This window comes from Sceloporus occidentalis, unplaced genomic scaffold (assembly GCF_023333645.1).
Source record: "Sceloporus occidentalis isolate IW3139 unplaced genomic scaffold, rSceOcc1.0.p SCAF_4, whole genome shotgun sequence".
Classification (NCBI taxonomy): domain Eukaryota; kingdom Metazoa; phylum Chordata; class Lepidosauria; order Squamata; family Phrynosomatidae; genus Sceloporus; species Sceloporus occidentalis.
The window spans coordinates 173,513,728-173,532,850 of record NW_028316984.1 but is presented as its reverse complement, the minus strand read 5'-3'; the positions used below and the strand labels follow the sequence as shown (position 1 = coordinate 173,532,850).

The 19,123-nt window shown below is 42.6% G+C and overlaps 1 protein-coding gene across 3 annotated transcripts in view; it reads left to right on the top strand.

The window, feature by feature from the left end:
• Positions 1–1,640: 1,640 nt before the first annotated feature.
• LOC149315021 (galactocerebrosidase-like) overlaps positions 1,641–19,123 on the top strand; it is a 48,101-nt gene continuing 30,618 nt past the window's right edge. For 2 of the 3 annotated variants that reach the window (XM_089522348.1, XM_089522349.1), the window contains exons 1-6: positions 1,642–2,078; positions 5,384–5,452; positions 9,387–9,450; positions 11,257–11,370; positions 14,616–14,755; positions 17,520–17,558. In XM_089522348.1, the coding sequence (XP_089378474.1) occupies positions 1,947–2,078; positions 5,384–5,452; positions 9,387–9,450; positions 11,257–11,370; positions 14,616–14,755; positions 17,520–17,558 (558 nt within the window). In that variant the 5' untranslated portion in view covers positions 1,642–1,946. Of the gene's footprint in view, positions 2,079–5,383; positions 5,453–9,386; positions 9,451–11,256; positions 11,371–14,615; positions 14,756–17,519; positions 17,559–19,123 lie in introns of all 3 variants that reach the window. The other variant, XM_089522350.1, reaches the window with a different exon arrangement.

The following is a 19,123-nucleotide window of genomic DNA, read 5'->3' as shown; positions in this document are numbered from 1 at the left end:
CCTGGGAAAAGAGCGGGATATAAATAAATAAATAAATAAATAAATAAATACTTCAATAACGGGTTAACTGTGGGATTGACAGCTATTCACAGGATTTTCCCATTCATTAAAAGCAGCGGCAGAAGCATGGATTGACTACAGGATACTTACTACCTGGCCACAATGTAGTAAAATAAAATCCATGGATTACAATGTCAATCCCACTTCTATCCCTCCGTTCTGGTAGTCAAGGTCTGCTGTCCCAGCCCAGGATTTCCTCTGCCCCATCCCGGATTCGCCCCTTTTCACCTGCTGCCCCCCACTCCTGGAACCTTCTTCCCCCACAAGCAAGAGCCATCACTTCTTTAACCAGCTTCAAAACGGAGTTGAAAACCATCCTGTTCAGAGAAGCCTTCCCAGGCATTGCATAATTGTCGCTTGCTATTTGGTGTTCTTTTGTTGTCTGTTTATCAAACCATTTCCTGTATTGCTATGTACTGTATATTATCCTACTTGAGAGTATGTATTTTCCCTGGAAAATGATTAACCATTCATTATGAAGCCAAGCCCTCCCTCCAGTCCATCTGCCTTGGTCCAGGCCTCGGAGGTAGAGAGGAACTGCTGGACCTCATCCCCTTTCCCTCCACCACTCCCTTCTCCTTTTGTATCATGTCTTTTTGTACAGAGGAGGTTTGCCATTGCCTCCCCGGAGGCTGAGAGAGTGTGACTAAGGTCATCCAATGGGTCCCCAAGGCCCAGCAGGGATTTGAACTCTGGTCTGCCAGAGTCAGGGGGGAAAATGCAAGAACTTGTAATAGTTTAAACCTGGTTTATTAAAATATTATTAAATTATATTATTAAAATCCCAGCGCGGCCATGTAAAGCCATAGGGTGACCATGGGCAAGTCTCTCTCTCTCTCAGCCTCAGGGGAAGGCAATGACAAACCCTTTCTGAAGAAACTTGCCAAGGAAACGCCACAAGAGGCTTGCCTTAGCGTTGCCAAAAGTTGGAAGCGACTTGAAGGCAGATAACAACCATTTAAACCTGACGTCAAGGAAAATAAATGAAAGCTGTTTTACAAAAGCAGAGTAATAAAAAGGAAGTACAAATGCAATATTAGGAGGAGCTTAAAAATCAATGTTAAAGCATACAAAGAACACTGGAATATGTTATGTGTTGTATTTTTATTTCTGTATTTGTGGCTAGCACTAGTATCAAAATGAATGTTAAAGAATGCAAACTGAGAACACCTGAATATGTATTGTATTTCTCTGTTTGTGACTAGAACTAGTGCCAAAACGAAGAACGCTGGAATGTATTATGCACTGTGTTTTTATTTATGTACTGGTGTGTTTTCTGAGCTGTTTCTGTAAAAACAAAAAAGGGAGAGGGAAATTTATCTTCCCTGGCTCAGCGCTATTAGGGAATCCTGGGGAGTTTTATTGTGGCACTAGGGATACTTCTGACAGAGGAGGCTAAAACGTCTCACAAAAAGAAACTACAGTTCCCATGATGCCTTAGCATGGAGCCAGGGGTTTTATAATTGGTGTTTTGGATTTAAAAAAAACTGACAGAGAGAGCGGAGGGGGAGGAGCCAACCGTCTTCGTTACGTGGCTGTCACGTGACCGCCGGCGCGAGGTGGAGATGGGCGTGGCTGAGGGTGAAAAAACCCCACGTTTTTGCAGGAACTGCTCTGCTCTGTCTGCCTTCTCTGTTTTGAGCAGCCAGCGCCTCACCGGGTCAGGTGACACCCCTCCCTAGCGTCACGTGACCCCTCCTGGAGACAGAATGGTGTCTTGATGCAAGACGCTTCTCCTCGTCTTTGCTGAAGGGACGGGGATGAAGAAGGGGGCGAAGTGCCCTGCTGCTGCCCAGTCTTCGTCGCGGTCCTAGCGCCGATCTATTTCCCTCCCGCGTCCATTCATTCAGTGGCTGCTGCGAAGGAGAGGCTCCAGAGAGGAAGAGATGTGGCGCCTGTGGAGCTTGGTGCTGCTGCTGTCGGGGGCTTGGGGCAGCGGCGGCGGCGGCTACTGGCTGGACGACGCGGCCGGGCTGGCCAGGGAGTTCGACGGCATCGGGGCTGTCAGCGGCGGAGGGGTAGGGAGAGGCTGCACCCTGTTGACTGCTGTGGGATTCTGGGGTTTGTAGTTCGGTGGGACACTAGATGTTCTCTGACCTCTCACAAAAATCTATACATGGGGATACATAGTTTTGGGAGAGATTTAGGTTTCTGCGTCAGAGAGGTCTGGTGCCACAACAAACTACAGTTCCCAGAATTCCATAGAATGGATCCATAGCAGTTAATGCGGTGTCAAAATGCATTATTTCCACAGTGTATGGACATGGGTCCCTTTATTATAAGGGGTGCCCCTTGTTTGAGGGTTGTTGGGAAACGTTTTCCTTTGAGGCAGCAGAGGTGATCCAGGTTGATGTCGCTTTATAACTGCTGTGGCTCTATGCTGTGGCATTCTGGGAACTGTGGCTTATTGTGGCACCAGACCTCTGACAGAAGGCTAAATGTCTCACCAAATTACAGTTCCCAGAATTCCATAGCATGGAGCAATGTGACAGTTAGAAAGCGGTGTCGACGATTCCTGCAGTGCGGACGCAACCTGTGTTACTGTCATGGTAGAGAGCAGGCTGCTGCTGCACTGCAGAAGTAAAGCACTTTGACAGCACTTTAACTGCCATGGCTCAGTGCTAGGGAATTCTGGGATTTGTAGTTTGGTGGGTCACAAGAGTTCCCTCACAGGGAAGGTTAAATGTCTCCTAAAATCACAAATCCCAGAGTTACATAGTCTTGCCCCATGATAGTTAAAGTGGTGTCAAACTGCTTTATTTCTGCAGTATGGCAGCAACCCCAGGTTCAATCCCAGCCATCGCCAGCAGCCCTTAATATGGAGATGGTGGGGATTGAACCTAGGACATCATTGCATGCAAAGCTCTACCGTGTGAACAGCCGTGTGAACTCAACCAGTACTGACCATTAACCTTGGGACAACATTGGTTCCCCTTCTTGGGAACGATTTCCAGTTTAGCTTCCTATTATTTTTTAATTGGAGATGCTGAGTGCAATGTGATTCATTCTCTGCTTTATTTAGTAGGTTTTGCCTTCTGCTTTGCCTCCAAGGAGGTCAAAGTGATGACAGTGTTGTCCTCCCAACAAACTTGTGAGCTCAGTTAGGCTCAAAGGCAGTGAGTAACCAATGGTTGCCCAGGGTCATTCTTCACCACAGAGTAGAGATTGGACTTCTGTAATGTGCTCTACATGAGGCTACCCTCGTGCCAAGTTCAGAAACTGCAACTTGTACAAAATGTGGCAGTCAGGTTAATTAAAGGTACTTCTTGTAATAATCACATAACACCGGTTTTGAAATCCCTTCACTGGCTGCCAATTAGTTTCCGGGCAAAGTACAAGGTGTTGGTGATTACCTTTAAAGCCCTACATGGCTTGGGTCCAGAATACTTAAGGGAATGCCTTCTTCCATGCTGTCCATTCCGCACTCTAAGGCCCTCAGAGAAGAATCTACTTCAGCCAATACAGTCTAGACTAACCTTAGTTACCCAGAGGGCCTTCTCCACTGCTGCTCCGAAGCTATGGAATGACCTGCCGAAGGAGATCCGCCACATTTCTACTCTTACAGCCTTTAAGAAGGCTCTTAAGACAGATCTCTTCCAGCAGGCCTTCCCTACCTAGTTCCTCTCCCCTTTTACTGTGACTCAGGTCACTCTGTCCACCAATTCTTCTCTTAAATTTAATGAGAAGAATTAAATTAGAATTAATTAAAATTAAATTCTTGCCTCAAAAAGAAGAGCCCTCCCTCCCTGCCAACTGTCATCATCAGACCTGGGAGGGAGTGAAAAAGACAGGCCCAGTTCCATCAGGTCTAGCTGTGAATTCTGTGACTCACATCACTCTCTTTTATTTTATTTTATATTATTTTATTTATTTTTTGTATTTTTATTTTATTGTATTCTCTGTATTTTTCTTGCTGTAACCCGCCCGGATTCCTTATGATTGGAGGACTATAAATAAATTATTATTATTATTATTATTATTATTATTATTAGAGATTTGAATCAGAGGTTCAAAACACACTGCAGAAATAATCCAGTTTGAGACCGCTTTAACTGGAATACTGTGCCCAGTCCTGGGCACCACAATTCAAAAAGGACATTGAGAAACTGGAGGGCGACTAAAATGGTGACGGGTCTGGAAACCATGTCCTATGAGGAACGACATAGGGAGCTGGGTATGTTTAGCCTGGAGAAGAGACAGTTAAGGGGTGATATGATAGCCCTGTTTAAATATGTAACGGGATGTCATATTGAGGAAGGTGCAAGCTTGTTTTCGGCTGCTCCAGAGAACAGGACCCAGAGCAATGGATGCAAACTACAGGAAAAGAGATTCCTCCTAAACATTAGGAGGAACTTCCTGACAGTAAGAGCTGTCATGTCATCTTACTCCAAATGCTGTGGTGGTGGTGGAAACAATTTAATAGGATTTGTACATTAAGTAGAACAGAGATTCCATTGTGAAGCTTTGCCCTAAAACTTTTTGTGTTGCATTTCTATTTGTTTGACAGCTATTGAAGGCAGAGGAATTTAGTGAAAGTTTGGGTGGTGAAGGAGGACAAGAAGAATTCTTGGAAAAGCAACTTCTTTAGGCTGCAATTCCCAGGATACCCTCAGCCAGCAAAGCCACTGTCCATGCTGGCTGGAGGGATACTGAGACTTTAAGACCAATAAAGCCATTTTTCCAAGTGCTAGAGAAGAAGTAGGACCTAATGGTTAACATGGGCATGTAGTGGAGGGTGTAAAGTAATGTGGGAGCCATTCAGAGACACACTGGAATTTTGTTTCAGTGTAAGAGCTGGGGAGCTGGATGGCATGATATGGGGAGACCGTGTAGTGAAGGGGATTATTGTTGTGTGCCTTCAAGTCATTTCCAGTTTAAGATGACTCTAAGACAAACCTGTCAAGAGTTTTTCTCAGCAAGATTTGTTCCAAGGGGGTTTGTCATTGACTTCATTTTAGGCTAAGAAAGTTTGACATGGCCAAGGTTTCCATGGTTGAGCAAGGATTCAAACCCTAGTCTGCCAATGTTTTAGTCCAACACTCAAACAGTTCACCCAATTGGCTTGTGTAGAGGGGAAGTTGTGTAAAATGTCATATATTGGTGAGCAGGGGAGAGAAAAATAGCATTTGAAGGGGATGACATGAAATCTTGTGGGCTAGGGAGAAAGAATGTTGTTGATGAGATAAGGAAATTTAGAGGTAAAAGTAAATGAGATTAACTAGGTTAAATTATTAAACTAGTTTGAAAAAAAATATTTGTCATTACTTTACAGTTTGAACATGTATGATGATTTTTCCAAACATTTGTTTTCCCTTTGCTACAGGCTACCTCCCGACTTCTGGTGAATTACCCAGAGCCTTACCGTTCTCAGATTTTAGATTATCTTTTTAAGGTAATAACCGTTTTGCTCTTCCTGTTAGTTTTAACCTAAGACTATGCCTTAGTATTAGCAATTTATTTGTTGTTAATGTCCTATCAGGTATTTCTTTTATGCTTTGTTTTCTTTATGTCATAGTTTACCTGGGATAATGTCCACTGCTGGAAATACAAAAGTGGAATCCATAAGTGGAGGGGGAAGCCTCCTCCCTACACTAGTGCTTCTCAGCCTCCCATCCTGTGTAGAGCTGGAAACCCTCTGGAGGTGTTTTTGGGAATAGAGTGGAGAGGGATCCAACCACTATATGCAATTAATGTTTAATTTATGTGATTAGAATCAGAGATCTCCTAATTCAGGTTATTAGATCTGTTTTTTACCTTTTTTTACTGACCTGTTGATAGGTACTGGGAAGATGACTTAAATAATCTTGTGCAATATTTTAGTATGATAAAATACTGTAGCCTGTTTTGCCATGTATACTTGTAGGCATTACACAGCTGGACCTTACGTTGAGCCTTGAATTCAACCAGTCTAGATATGGTGTTTGTCATGCAGTTCACTCTTGTTTAGCTGTGGGTTTTGTTTTAGTTTCTTGTAACAATCATTGGTAGAATGGAGAGATCCTAATCAGGATTATGGCATGAGAGAAGGAGGGGTTTAAATTGCTACTTCTGTTATAGATCCAAACAGAGTTTTCTGCTTGCATCTCATTCTAGCTGCTTGCTATGGAGGAAAAGGTGATGTAGAGAGTGCTTAATTCCATTTGGAACTACATTGGAAACAAACTTTTAGAGAGATAAGACCACTGAGTAAGTGGAACTTATAAAAATGTTGATTTACCAAGTGCCTGTTGATTCAGTGGGTGACCTCTAGATGGAACTAATAGTAGGAATTAGATCAGAGGCTTAAGAGTTCCTTCTTGGGTTCCAGTCCAATTTACCTCTTTGCATGAACTATTTATTAAAAACAATAAACAATCAGCTATGCACAGACAAGCTGTGGGACAAGTTCTTCCTGCAGATTATCTCTTAAAATAAAGCTTCCATTTACTCCTGAAGAACAATGATGGGAGGCTTCTGTGCTTCAGATCAGGGCAGTGGTCCCCAAACTGTGCCCTTCAAGAGATTTTGTTCTTTGGCTCCCAGAAGCCTCGGCCATGTTGGCCAGTAGTCTGGAATTCTGGGAGATGAAGTCCAAAATCCCTTAAAGAGCACAGTTTCAGGACCACTGGACTAGGATGTAAATAACAAGTTTAAAGTTCATGAGTTCATCTGCATATCTCCTTCACTCCCACCTCTTTTCTTTTAGTGTGAACAATAGTGTGATTTTTGTGGTGTGAGTAGTGAAAGAAATTCTGGAAAGGCTGTCAGTGGCAGGAAAAGCATGGGAATTGGGGTTTATTTTTGTAGTTTAGCACTCCGGGATTAAATTGACCCAAGGAAGACTTTGGATATTGAAAGGAAGAGACAGCAAGCTTTATGGTGCTGTTAACAAAGTGTTGGGATGTTGTAACTACAGGATCTGGTTTACATTCATGGCACTCTTGGCAGTCCTCCTTAAAGCTTGTAGAATATGAACAGAATACTGTGACAATTAAGTACTGTTCAAACAGTACTGTGTTCAGTGTTCAAACAGCAAAGCATGTAGAGAAAAGAGGCATTTTTGAGAGTTGCCAAATTTTTTCTCTCTCTCATCCAAGCAGATTGCCATTGGAGCTGTCAATGGGAAGTCAAAGTTAATTGGGCAGAGGAAGAATATGCATTCAATATTGCAGCCTGAAACCTATTTCAGTTGGATGAGACTCATCAAATCGGTGGTTGAAAGTTGATACAATGGATCTTTTCTAACTGAGACTAATGCTAGGTTTTAGGCTAATGTTTTTGTTGCATTTTTAAAATTATACATTATACAAATATATAGAAAGGAGTGGGATACAAATGAAAATAACTGGAAAAATGACAGATGAAAACCTTTCACATGCAGACATGGAAACTGGAACATACTGTTTTTCCATGATTACCAGTGAGGATTACAGTGTTGATGACCTTCATTGAAGAATTGTGGTGCTGTGAATAATAAAAGACTGAAAGATTTCTGTTTCTTCTTGTAACTGTTGCCTGGGATTATCCACGCTGGTAACTGCTAAGGAAATTCATTTGTATCATGCAAGTTTTTGTAGATAGAATAAGTCTTTTCCCTGCAGTGAGCAGCAGATAATTTTAATATTGTTTGTGTATCATTTAATTTGTCTTAGCTGATATTTGTTAGCCTCCTTGAACTGTGTTTTACAGTGTGGAAAAATAGAAATGTAATAATCAAATGAAGAGCTGGGAGAAACAATTGTAGATGAGCTGTGAGATTTGTCTTTGTGGTATCAACAAGAGAAAAAGATCAAGTGGTTGTAATGGGCTTTCTTTCCACTGTGTTTTGTAAAGCTTCCTAAAATCCCTGGTGTTTGTGTTGCTGGGTAACTGGTTTTGTCAATAATATAGAATTTGTCTTCTGAGGTATGAGACTGGTGTGTTGTTTGGTGATGTCTCCAAGGCTTCAGAACCTGACTACCAAATTAGCTTGCTCATGGCTTTCCCCCCTGTAGTTTTCCTGATTTGGAGAACGTGTAAATCCTCTTGTCCCCCAAAGTAGTGAAATAAAGAAAAATAAAGCTAAGCCCTGCCTGATTTAGTGAAATCTAGAAATTGAAGATTCAATAGAAATACTGCTACTACTAATATTTATTTTTATCCCGCTCCTCTGTGCAACACAACTGGGGTGGCTGACAAGATTAAAACACACATTCCCATATCCCACAATCCCACCACCCCAAAAAATACAATTAAACAACTTACAGTTTAAAACATAACTTAAAATAATAGACAAAACAGATATGGGTTATATGGGTTAATGTGAATGTAATAGTAGTAGTAGTGTACGTGTGTGTGTGGGCATGCGTGCACCTGCCTTCAAGTCATCTGTTGACTTATGGCGACCTCATGAATTTCATATGGTTGTCATTGGCCAGGAATACTCAGAGGTGGTTTTGTCAGATCCTGTATTTGTCAGATATAGCCTACCACATCTGGTGTTAGTAGGCAGTTTCCCATCCAAGTACTAACCAGGACTGACCCTACTTAGTTTTCAAGGTCTGACAAGATCTGGTGCCTTTAGGGCAGTTAGGTAGTAGGTGGCATGCCCTAAGGGGTGTGGAGGGAAACTGTAGTTTTAAAGATTAACCTTTCCAAATAAGTTTTCCCCAAGAGTCTCCATACTGCCGGAAGCCACGCCAAAGGTGCGCTCCAGTCATTAGGACTGGAGTGCGGCTTTGGCGCCGCTTCTGGACTCTTAGGATGCATGCATCATTTAAACAGCATACAGTACCTCCAAAGTGACCCAAAGCAGCTTTATTTTGGCCTGTCTGTTCAGGCCCTATGATAACAAAAACTTGCTGTAATTTCTACTCAATTTCCATAGCTTACTTTTGGGCAAGCATGGAGGTGATGGAAGGGATCTCCTTGCAGAATCAAAATTCTGGCTTTTCAGAGGTGAGGCAGTCTGCTGGTACACACTACCAGATTGTTCCTGCTGCAAGTTGGTGTGTCTTAGCAAACTTTCCACTTGTGGCTTGCTTATCTCCCATACCAACCAAGTTTAGATGACATGATAAAGAAGCTGCAGGTGAAAAGTTAATTCCCAGTTGCACTGGAGCAATTGCACAGCATGCACCAACATCTTGTCCTTGGTAAGATTTCTCTGAAGATGCCAGCCACAGATGCTGGCAAAACATCAGGAATAAACTCTTCTAGAACATGGCCACATAGCCCGAAAAACCCACAAAAAACTATGGATGCCGGCCATGAAAGCCTTCTACTTCACAAAATAGCTACAATTTACATAGCTTGGAATTTTGTATCCATAAGAGAAATATTAATGGTATTTTCTTTTTATTTTAAAGCCGAATTTTGGTGCTGCTTTGCATATCCTCAAAGTCGAGATTGGAGGTGATGCACAGTCTACAGGTATAAGCCATTGAGGATCTAGATTTATTAGCAAAGTGTTGTATGCATACTGTAATTGTGGACTCTAAACACTATCAGCCAACATATTCTCCTCATCTTAGCATGCTATATTAGATCAGGAGATTTGACTGATTATTTTATTGTGGTATATTATAGTAATTATTTAATTTTGTTGTTTATTATAAGTGGCATAATAAGTAGTGGCAATTTTTCACATTGATATATTTATGTAAATTGAACCTAATGTAGACTTCTGGGGTTGTAAGGTTCTTGCTAGGAATGAATTGCTTGGGAGCAGAGAAGACAGGAAAACCTGTCTAGTTTATGGCAAAATAAACATCAGGCAAACTGTTAACGAGCCTGAAGTTCCAGGTTACCAGCTAGTTTTCATAATCCTAGCATGTGTCACTCCTCAGTGGAATCACTATTAATTTATATTAAGTAGATGAGTATTATAATATCTCTTGTAAATGAGGTGTGTTCTTACATGAAACATTATTCCTTGGCTATAGAACTCATTAATTTCATTGGCACATGTTTCCAAGCAAACAGCTAGCTGGGATGGTACACATAATCTGTTTTATTTAAGGCATCTGTGCAGCTTTTTTTCTGAGCTGATACTGTGTTTTTATAAATGTATGTTAAAGGAACAGACATACCTATTCAAGGTGTTTTTTTTAATTAAAATGTTTTTGTATGTTAAGTGAAACTGTCATTCTGTTCAGGTTGGCATAGCTCATAAGTAGAGAATAGTTGAGCCTCTAAATAAGACATACATGGTTTTGCACCTGTAAAGCATAAAATAGATAGCCGTATAGAGCGTTTAAAAGTTCTAGTTCCTCTGGTGCTGAATACCAAAGTGCTTCATTCAATCTTGGCTGTTACCATATGTTGTTTTGTTGACCTGTGAAAAACCTACTGCTGCTTCACAAGTGTTAGATTCAGATGTTGGGCCCAGGAATGGAAGGGATCCTTAGAAAGTTTTTAATCTCAGAATTTAGGGGAGGGAGGGGGACAAATCCTGCTGGTAGAACAGTTCAGTAGTTTTACATTAATTTTTGTAAAAAACTGTTAAATATGTGATATTGAGATCTTTAGACATTAGGGCAGGGTATATGACATTTTAATAAAACAAACAAAAGGGAAAGAATACATTTTTCATTACTTTCACCTTTTCCTGAAGCATATTATCCCCCCTTCAAACCTCTTCAGAGGTTTGGGGCTTCTGTAACGTGTAGGAGGTAGACTTAGGGTTGTAAGTGGAGTGGAAAGTTGCCCTCCCGTTTTCCTCCATTGGGAAAGTTCAGAGTAGGTGTTTGCTTGGACGATGCTATAGCTGGCAGATAGTAACTCTGGATCCAACCCATAATCCAACATCATTTTAGCATTACATTTCATCGGTTTCCCTCCTTCTTTGTATTATTGCCATTGTGTCATCAAATATATCTGTAGCTTCATGTGGTCAAAACTCCCCTTACTAAATTAAAGCACAGCTTTTCAATTGGCAAGTTTTAGTAATCTATCAATGTAGGCTAGACTGTGAATTTGTTAAAAGAAAATGAAGGTTTAGCTACACTGTATTCATTATCATTCTCCTCCTGTCCTTGATGTTAGCTGTTTACTTTACATCCATTCTTTACCTTTCTGTATTCATATATGGACTAAATCTGATGTAGGAGTAATGCTGTGTGTTTGTTACCATTGTACAGAAGTGATTTTTGTAAGTGTTCTGAGAAATGTGTGGAGTAGCATGTTTTTAATTTACTGAACTATGTGAGAATTCTGTTTTTTCCCCTCCCCTCCTAGATGGAACTGAACCATCTCATATGCACTATGAAAATGATGAAAACTATTTCAGGGGCTATGAATGGTGGCTAATGAAAGAAGCTAAAAAAAGGAACCCTGGTATTAAATTAATTGGTAAGGACTGCAGACCTGAGAGTACTGTTGTTTCAACACTGTAAACCTGTAATTAGAAATACTGTTGTGATTCATTTTTAATTACAACCTGTTCTAATGTTCCATGTAATGGGTACCCCTTTTTATAAATAAGAGCATTCTGTAACACAGTATAAATATTGCGCCCGTGTTATACGCGACTTTCAGCTTTGTTGAAAGCTGTGTGCGGGGCACAATGGGCACCATGTCCCATTTGGATGAATGGGGCGCATGCCTATTGCGTGTGCACGCCACTGTGCCACCGCACTGCTGCGTGCACGAGCCCCATTCACTTGAATGGGGGGGGGGTCTGGAACGGATCCCTGTGTAAACCAAGGGCGGGCTGTATTTTGCTTCCATTCTTCATCTGTCTGTATTCCTATATGATGTTTGGGATTAATTGGCAAATACTACTTTGATTTGGTTGCTTATCAGCTGTCTTTTCCAAGGCTGGAATTAACAGTTTTTATGGAAAAACCAGTTATTCTATTTCTTGTTTATAATGCCCCTACAGTTTATTAAGAGTGGTATATAGTACTGGGGCCTGCAGATTTTAGAGTCAAAAAGAGACACTGTGCCAAAGCCTTTTGACTGAATAGCGGGGTATAAAAAATAAATATTATTATTATTAAAGGAAAAATGAGGAAGAAAGAAGATGGAAATATGTGAACACAGGCATCACTTCTTTAAAACATGCAATGTTCTTATGAATAACCATTTGAATGGAATTCAAAGACATAGCCCTGTTAGTCTGGGGAATTAAAATGCAAAGGGATCTTTTAGCACCTTGAGACTAGCTGAAAGAAAGAAGCTGGTAGCATAAACTTTCATAGGTCCAAAGCCCTCCCTTCATCCACTATCTTGAGGGAGAGAGAGGCAGGCTAGCTCCAATAGGCCTGCCTGGAAGAAGATTAACCATCCATTAAGAAGCCTAGCCCTCCCTCCAGTCCATCTGCCTTGGTCCAGGCCTTGGAGGTAGAGAAGAACTGCTGGACCTCATCCCCTTCCCCGCCACCACTCCCTTCTCCTTTTGTGTCGTGTCTTTTTAGATTGTAAGCCTGAGGGCAGGGAACCGTCTAATTAAAAGATTGCATGTACAGTGCTGTGTAAATTTACAGTGCTTTCTAAATAAAGGTTAATAATAATAATAATTGACCCAGGATTGCGGGGATCGCATGGCCTAGTTTCACAGTGGCTGCCACCACAGTCCCAAACAGGTTGCTGCCAGGAGCGGTGGCTTCGATGGCTTTCTTTGCCATCCTCAGAGCAGCTTCTGGCCACTTTGGGGGTGTATGTCATCTAAACGCTATGCCCCCAAAGTGGCTAGAAGCCGCTTTTGGCCCATCTGTTTCAGGCCATAGACTTCATTTTACTTCCTCAGATGAATGAGGTGCAGTGGAGTGCAGGGACAGTCTCACAGCCTGTGTGTGAGAATGCAAAACTTTGTGGATGTGAAGATGAGGTGACAAGTTCAGTTTTAATGATAGTCGATAGTTGGTGGGGAACAAAATTTGAATGGAAATAGTTTAGGGAGGGAATGTTCAAATGACAGCTGGTTTCTCAGCTGAGCTCAGCTATCTTTCCTTCTCTTTACACATCTCTAGTTGCCAGGTCCCTGAATTCTGGTCCCCTTTGATTTGTTTGGTCTTTTTTAGACTACCTTTGACTTGATAAAGTGCATCTTGCAGCGTTACTGTTTCATGTGAGGGCTATTGGGTTTTTCAGTGTGTGTGTGTGTGTGTGTGTGTCTATGTGCCTTCAAGTCACCTGTGGACTTACCGTGACCCCGCGAATTTCATAAGGATTTCTTAGACAAGAAATACTCAGATGTGGCTTTGCCAATTCCTTCTTCTGAAATATAGCCTACAGCCTTTATGAGATGTACCTTTAATTAAAAGGCTTCTCTTGGTGGCTTCTCCTTCCTTAATTGCTTCCTGTTTCCTAGAGGGCTGAGCAATGTAATTGGATAGTTCCCTGTCCTGATGGTGGCTTAATTTACAGGTTTTTCTGTAATCTGCTTTGTCTGTAAAGAAAGCAGAAGGAACTGGCACTAGGTTAGAAGGATTGTAGTTGATGAGGCGAATTGCAGGATCAGATATAAAACTAGTTCTGAAGAGATAGGTGGGCAAAGAGATAAAACAAAGGGATGTCAATCAGCATTTGTTGGTTGAGGCTGTTCAGATTTTTTTTTCAATTAAAAAATTAGTGATCTTGGCCTAGTAACTACTAATGAAACTATGGTTAGGCCATCAAACAGTGTTACATTTGCACAAAATCACTAGCCCTCTGTTTGGACATTTTTTTAAAATTCGTTCTTCTTTTGGAGTATTAAAACAAACTGGGAAATTTTCATTTCCATTCCATTTTCATCTGCACTAGGAAAGTATGGTTCCAGTTTTGGAACAAGACAGAATATTAAATCATGGTTTGAAAATAGTTTAGTATCCCAGTATGTTACGTCTTTGGTTCATATGAAATGGGAATTTCTGATTTAATTGGACATCACATGACAGGAGTAGCAAAGGAGTTGCCTGAAGTGTTGCTCATATCTCAGCATCTATAATCTGCATTATTATCTGAATTGGCTTACAGGCTTTGGGCAAATACAATGCCACTTGATTGCCTAACTGTGGTTTCAGTTATGTGTTAACCTTAGAGTCGCTGTCCACCCCCACTTTTGACTTCTCAGCCGACTCTAATACAGGAATGAACAACTGCCAGCAGGCTGGGGCCACTTTTGTGAGAGGGCAAGTGTTTGAGGGCTGTGCTTTTTGATTTTGAGTGTGTGGGTTTTTACAGTTACAGTGCATAAAACCAAACTATGTATTTGTAAAGCTGACTGGAGTTAGCTGAGATAAATTAAAAATATTATTAAATTCATTAAAATTCCTCTCACTCGCTCCTGAGAAATAAAATCCCTCACTCATACTTGATTATTACTAAAGTTATGTATAAGTTAACCTCAAATATTGAATGGATTTTAATTGATTCTAGTTAAATTGATTTAAATTGACAAAGATGTAAGACTAATGATACTGAGTTAAATTGGCTATTATATTGGCTGTCCCATTGACTATGGCACATTTAGTTCTTTTTCCAGATGACTAACTCCATTCTTTGACTAGTACACATTCAGTTAATTAAGGTTGCTGTTTGTTAGGAAGTGTATCTTTCCTATATTGACATTAATTGCCCTTTGTTTTTCTCTGTTTTGCTTCTCTTGATAGGTTTGCCTTGGGCTTTTCCAGGATGGGTTGGAAAAGGCAAGAACTGGCCTTACGACTACCCAGATGTCACTGCTTACTATATTGTCTCTTGGATTGTAGGTGCCAAAAAATTTCACAATTTGGACATTGACTACATTGGGGTTAGTAAAGGACTGGATTTTTCCCCTCATATTTTTAATACAATTTGTGTTTGAGTTCTTTGATTGAAATTTCCTGCATGGCAGGAGGTTGGACTGGATGGCCCTTGCAGTCTCTTCCAACTATGATCCTATGATTCCTGTAAAGTTATCTCAGACTAGCCTGGTTCCAATAATGCAGGGGTAGGCAACCTTTTTGAGCCGGGGGCCAGGTTGCTGTCCCTCAGACAACTCGGGGGCCGAAGCCGGGGGGGTGGAGCTTCCACTCGCCGGGGGCGGGGCTGCACGCCAGGGGCGGAGCTTCCTCCGAAGCCCCGCAGGGAGGATGAGGCATGTGCCCGCCCTCTCCTCCTCAGTCCCTTTCTGGCCAAACACCCCCAACCTGCATTCCAAAACACACACAACAGCACATTTGTGCATTTCACATGGCTTTACTTAACGTGGCCTCTTGCATATTTCAGAGGCTTATTCCATAACCAAACCCCTTGGGTTTAACACTTAGCATGGTTTAACATGGCTATGCATATTGAACATGTCAAGGTGGTTTCACCATTCTTGCACCAAGTGTACTTCTCAGAAGTGTGTACTTGGTCAAGGGACTTTGGTTTTTCTTCACTGTGCATGAGTTTGTAAAAATCACAGCAATTTACATTGGCCTTGCCTCAGAGGCTTTCTGATATCAATATCACCATTAAAGAACCAAAAACACACAGAAAAGGCACTTTGGAAAGTCAAACTCTCTTGGTTTCTGAAACAGTGCGTCCATGCCTCTCAAGCTGACTCATATCATCATCATCATCATCATCATCATCACACTATCATTGTCAAAACGAGGGAGACTTGTTAGCATTAAAAGCACCCAAAACACACTTTGGAAGGTGACACTCTCTTGGCTTAAGAAACAGTGCCTGCATGCCTCTCAAGCTGACTCATATCATCATCATCATCATCACACTATCATTGTCAAAACGAGGGAGACTTGTTAGCATTAAAAGCACCCTAAACACACTTTGGAAGGTGACACTCTCTCGGCTTAAGAAACAGTGCCTGCATGCCTCTCAAGCTGACTCATATCATCATCATCATCAGCAGCAGCAGCATCATCACGCTATCATTGTCAAAACAAGGGAGACTTGTTAGCATTAAAAGCACCCAAAACACACTTTGGAAGGTGACACTCTCTCGGCTTAAGAAACAGTGCCTGCATGCCTCTCAAGCTGACTCATATCATCATCATCATCATCATCATCATCATCACACTATCATTGTCAAAGCAAGGGAGACTTGTTAGCATTAAAAGCACCCAAAACACACTTTGGAAGGTGACACTCTCTCGGCTTAAGAAACAGTGCCTGCATGCCTCTCAAGCTGACTCATATCATCATCATCATCATCACACTATCATTGTCAAAGCAAGGGAGACTTGTTAGCATTAAAAGCACCCAAAATGAAAATTTAAAAAAACCTTGAGGCCTCTGGCCACTCACCACCTCTTCCTTCCTCCTCTTCCTCCTCCTCCTCCTCCTTCTTCTGCGCCCCCCTCCTCCTCTTCCTCCTCTTCCTTCTTCTCTTCCCCTCCTCCTCTTCCTCCTCCTCCTCCTCCTTCTTCTGCGCCCCCTCCTCCTCTTCCTTCTCCTCTTCCTCCTCTTCCTTCTTCTCTTTCCCCTCCTCCTCTTCCTCCTCCTCCTCCTCCTTCTTCTGCTCCCCCTCCTCCTCTTCCTTCTCTTCCTCCTCTTCTTTCTTCACTTTCCCCCTCCTCCTCTTCCTCCTCCTCCTCTTTCTTCTGCCCCCCCTCCTCCTCTTCCTTCTTCTCCTCCCCCCTCCTGCTCTTCCTTCTCCTCTTCCTCCTTTTCCTTCTTGTCTTCCCTCCTCCTCCTCCTCCTCCTCCATGCACCGCGCGGCCTGGGGGCGGGGTAGAGGAGGCAGAGGAAGGAGGTGGGCGGCACGGGCCCGCGTGGGGAGGCGGGGAGGGCGACATGGGTCTGCGTGGGGAGGAGGGGAGGGCAGCGCGGGGCTTCCCCCTTTGCCTCCTCTGCCCTGGCCGCGTGGCCCTCCTCTTCCTCCTCCGCACGGTGGAGGAGGAGGAGGGCCGTGCGGCCTGGGGCAGAGGAGGAGGTGGTGGCGGCGGCGGCGGCGGCAGGACCGGGCTGGGGCCGGTCCTGCCGCCTCCGGCCCGCGGGCCGGGGGTTGCCGACCCCTCCAATAATGTATGTTATTTTTTAAAATCCTCATTTTTTCTGCTTAGTGCATTATATTTGTTGAGTGATATACCTGTGGGGGAACTGTGAAACAAATTCCTAATACAGAAAGACAATCCAGATAGCAATGGGAAGAGATGTTCACCTACTTTACTTGTGGTACCTTGTACTTACTACATTTCAGTTCTCCAGCTGAAATAATTCAGGGCCAGGAATTAATCTAGGAGATTCAATGTGATGTATTTGTTTGACTATTGGATTACAACTCTGGAGACCAGGCTTCGAATCCCCACTCAGTCATGGAAACCCACTAGGTGGCCTTGGGCAAGACCCACTCTCTCAGCCTCAGAGAAGGGCAAAAGGAAACCACCCTCTCAACAAATATTGTTCAGAAAACCTTGTGGTAGATTTACTTTGCATTAGCATAAGTTGGAAATGACTTGAAGGCACACAACAACAATAGCCACATATTACTGCAGTCTGTCCTGATATAGTGAATTTTTTGGTACTTGTATTGAAACAATATTGCAACATCTCTAAATTTATGTTCTTTGTATCATTTTTTAAAGATTTGGAATGAGCGTCCTTTTAACAGCAAGTATATTAAGGTAGGTTAACGGGCCATTTTTCCTTACTTAACAAAATGCAGTTGCAGTATTGGCATGGGTAACACAGTGCTTAAATCTCTTAGCAGAATGTGGATGTTTACTTCTGTTACTGCTGTAAACTCCCGAACAGGAGGTAAATGGCTTGATGTCTCTTAAAGATATGCTTCTGTTTGTAATACAGTCACTCCTTTGTTTTCGTGGACTTGAAGTCTGCGTCCCTTGCCCGTTTGCAGGCAGCAGATGGAGGGGGACAAAGTGGGGTGGATTCCTGCAGGGGCACGGTTTTCCATTTTTGCACCGGGGGGGGGGATCTGGAATGGACCCCCTGAGAAAATGGAGGGGCAACTGTACTTGTATGTGTACAGCCCATACTGATTTGTAGTGATGTGTTTTCCCTTATACTTCTACTGAAACCTTTCAGTGTGTTTATGTTGTCAGAGTTTTGTGTCTCTAAGCAGAGACTAAAAAAAAAAAAGTACATCTTTTTGACAAAAGTATTTATGTCATTTATTTGAAGTATATATTCTGTAATGTATTGCTTCCCTTTCTCCATTGCAGTAACCTTTGTAGGTCTGTCAGGTTAAGATGGCCCCAAGTATCCTGAAACATCAAAGTAACACTCTGGTCAGTCACATCAATAAGTAGCAAGGTTGCCGATAAAATCTCTCAGATAAGGGCTGATCTTGACGCCAGTCTTTTGACAGAACATATAGCAGAGGCATCCAGTGACTCTGGAAACAAGGTTATTCTGGATCGTTTTGAGTTTGTTAGTACCGAGGACGTGAACAAGCTCCTTGGTCTGGTGAAAAAGACGACTTGTCCTCTCGACCCTTGTCCTTCTTGGTTGACCAGGAAGGAGATGCTATAAAAACTGCATTACATCTTATAATAAATGCATCTCTTTGGGAAGGTATATTTCCACTGCCTTTAAAACAGGAAATAGTAAAACCTCTTTTGAAGAAACCCTCCCTTGATCCTCTGTTAATGAGTAACTATAGACCGGTCTCCCTATTACCATTCTTGGGCAAGGTGATTGAGAGGGCAGTCGCCTCTCAACTCCAAGCAGTCTTGGATGAAGCCGATTATCTAGACCCATTTCAAACTGGCTTCAGAGCAGGACACGTAGTCGAGACTGCCATGGTCGTCTTAGTTGATGATCTCCGTCTGGGCATTGACAGGGGGAATGTGACCCTGTTAGTGCTCTTGGACATCTCAGCGGCCTTCGATACCATCAACCATGGTATCCTTCTGGAATGCCTGGGAAAGTTGGGTATCGGGGGCACTGCGCTCCAGTGGTTCCGATCCTACCTCTTGGGAAGGTTCCAGTCGGTGAGGCTGGGGGATACTTGCTCTCGTAAAAGTGAGCTGACATCTGGCGTCCCTCAGGGCGCCATTCTATCCTCCCCCCCCCCCCCATTTACATGAAGCCGCTGGGAGAGATCATCTGGAAGCATGGAGCACGGTGTTATCAGTATGCTGATGACACCCAGATCTATCTCTCCGTGTCTCCGACTGATACAGTAACTAAGGATGGCACCTCCCCTCTGGATGCCTGTCTGGAGTCA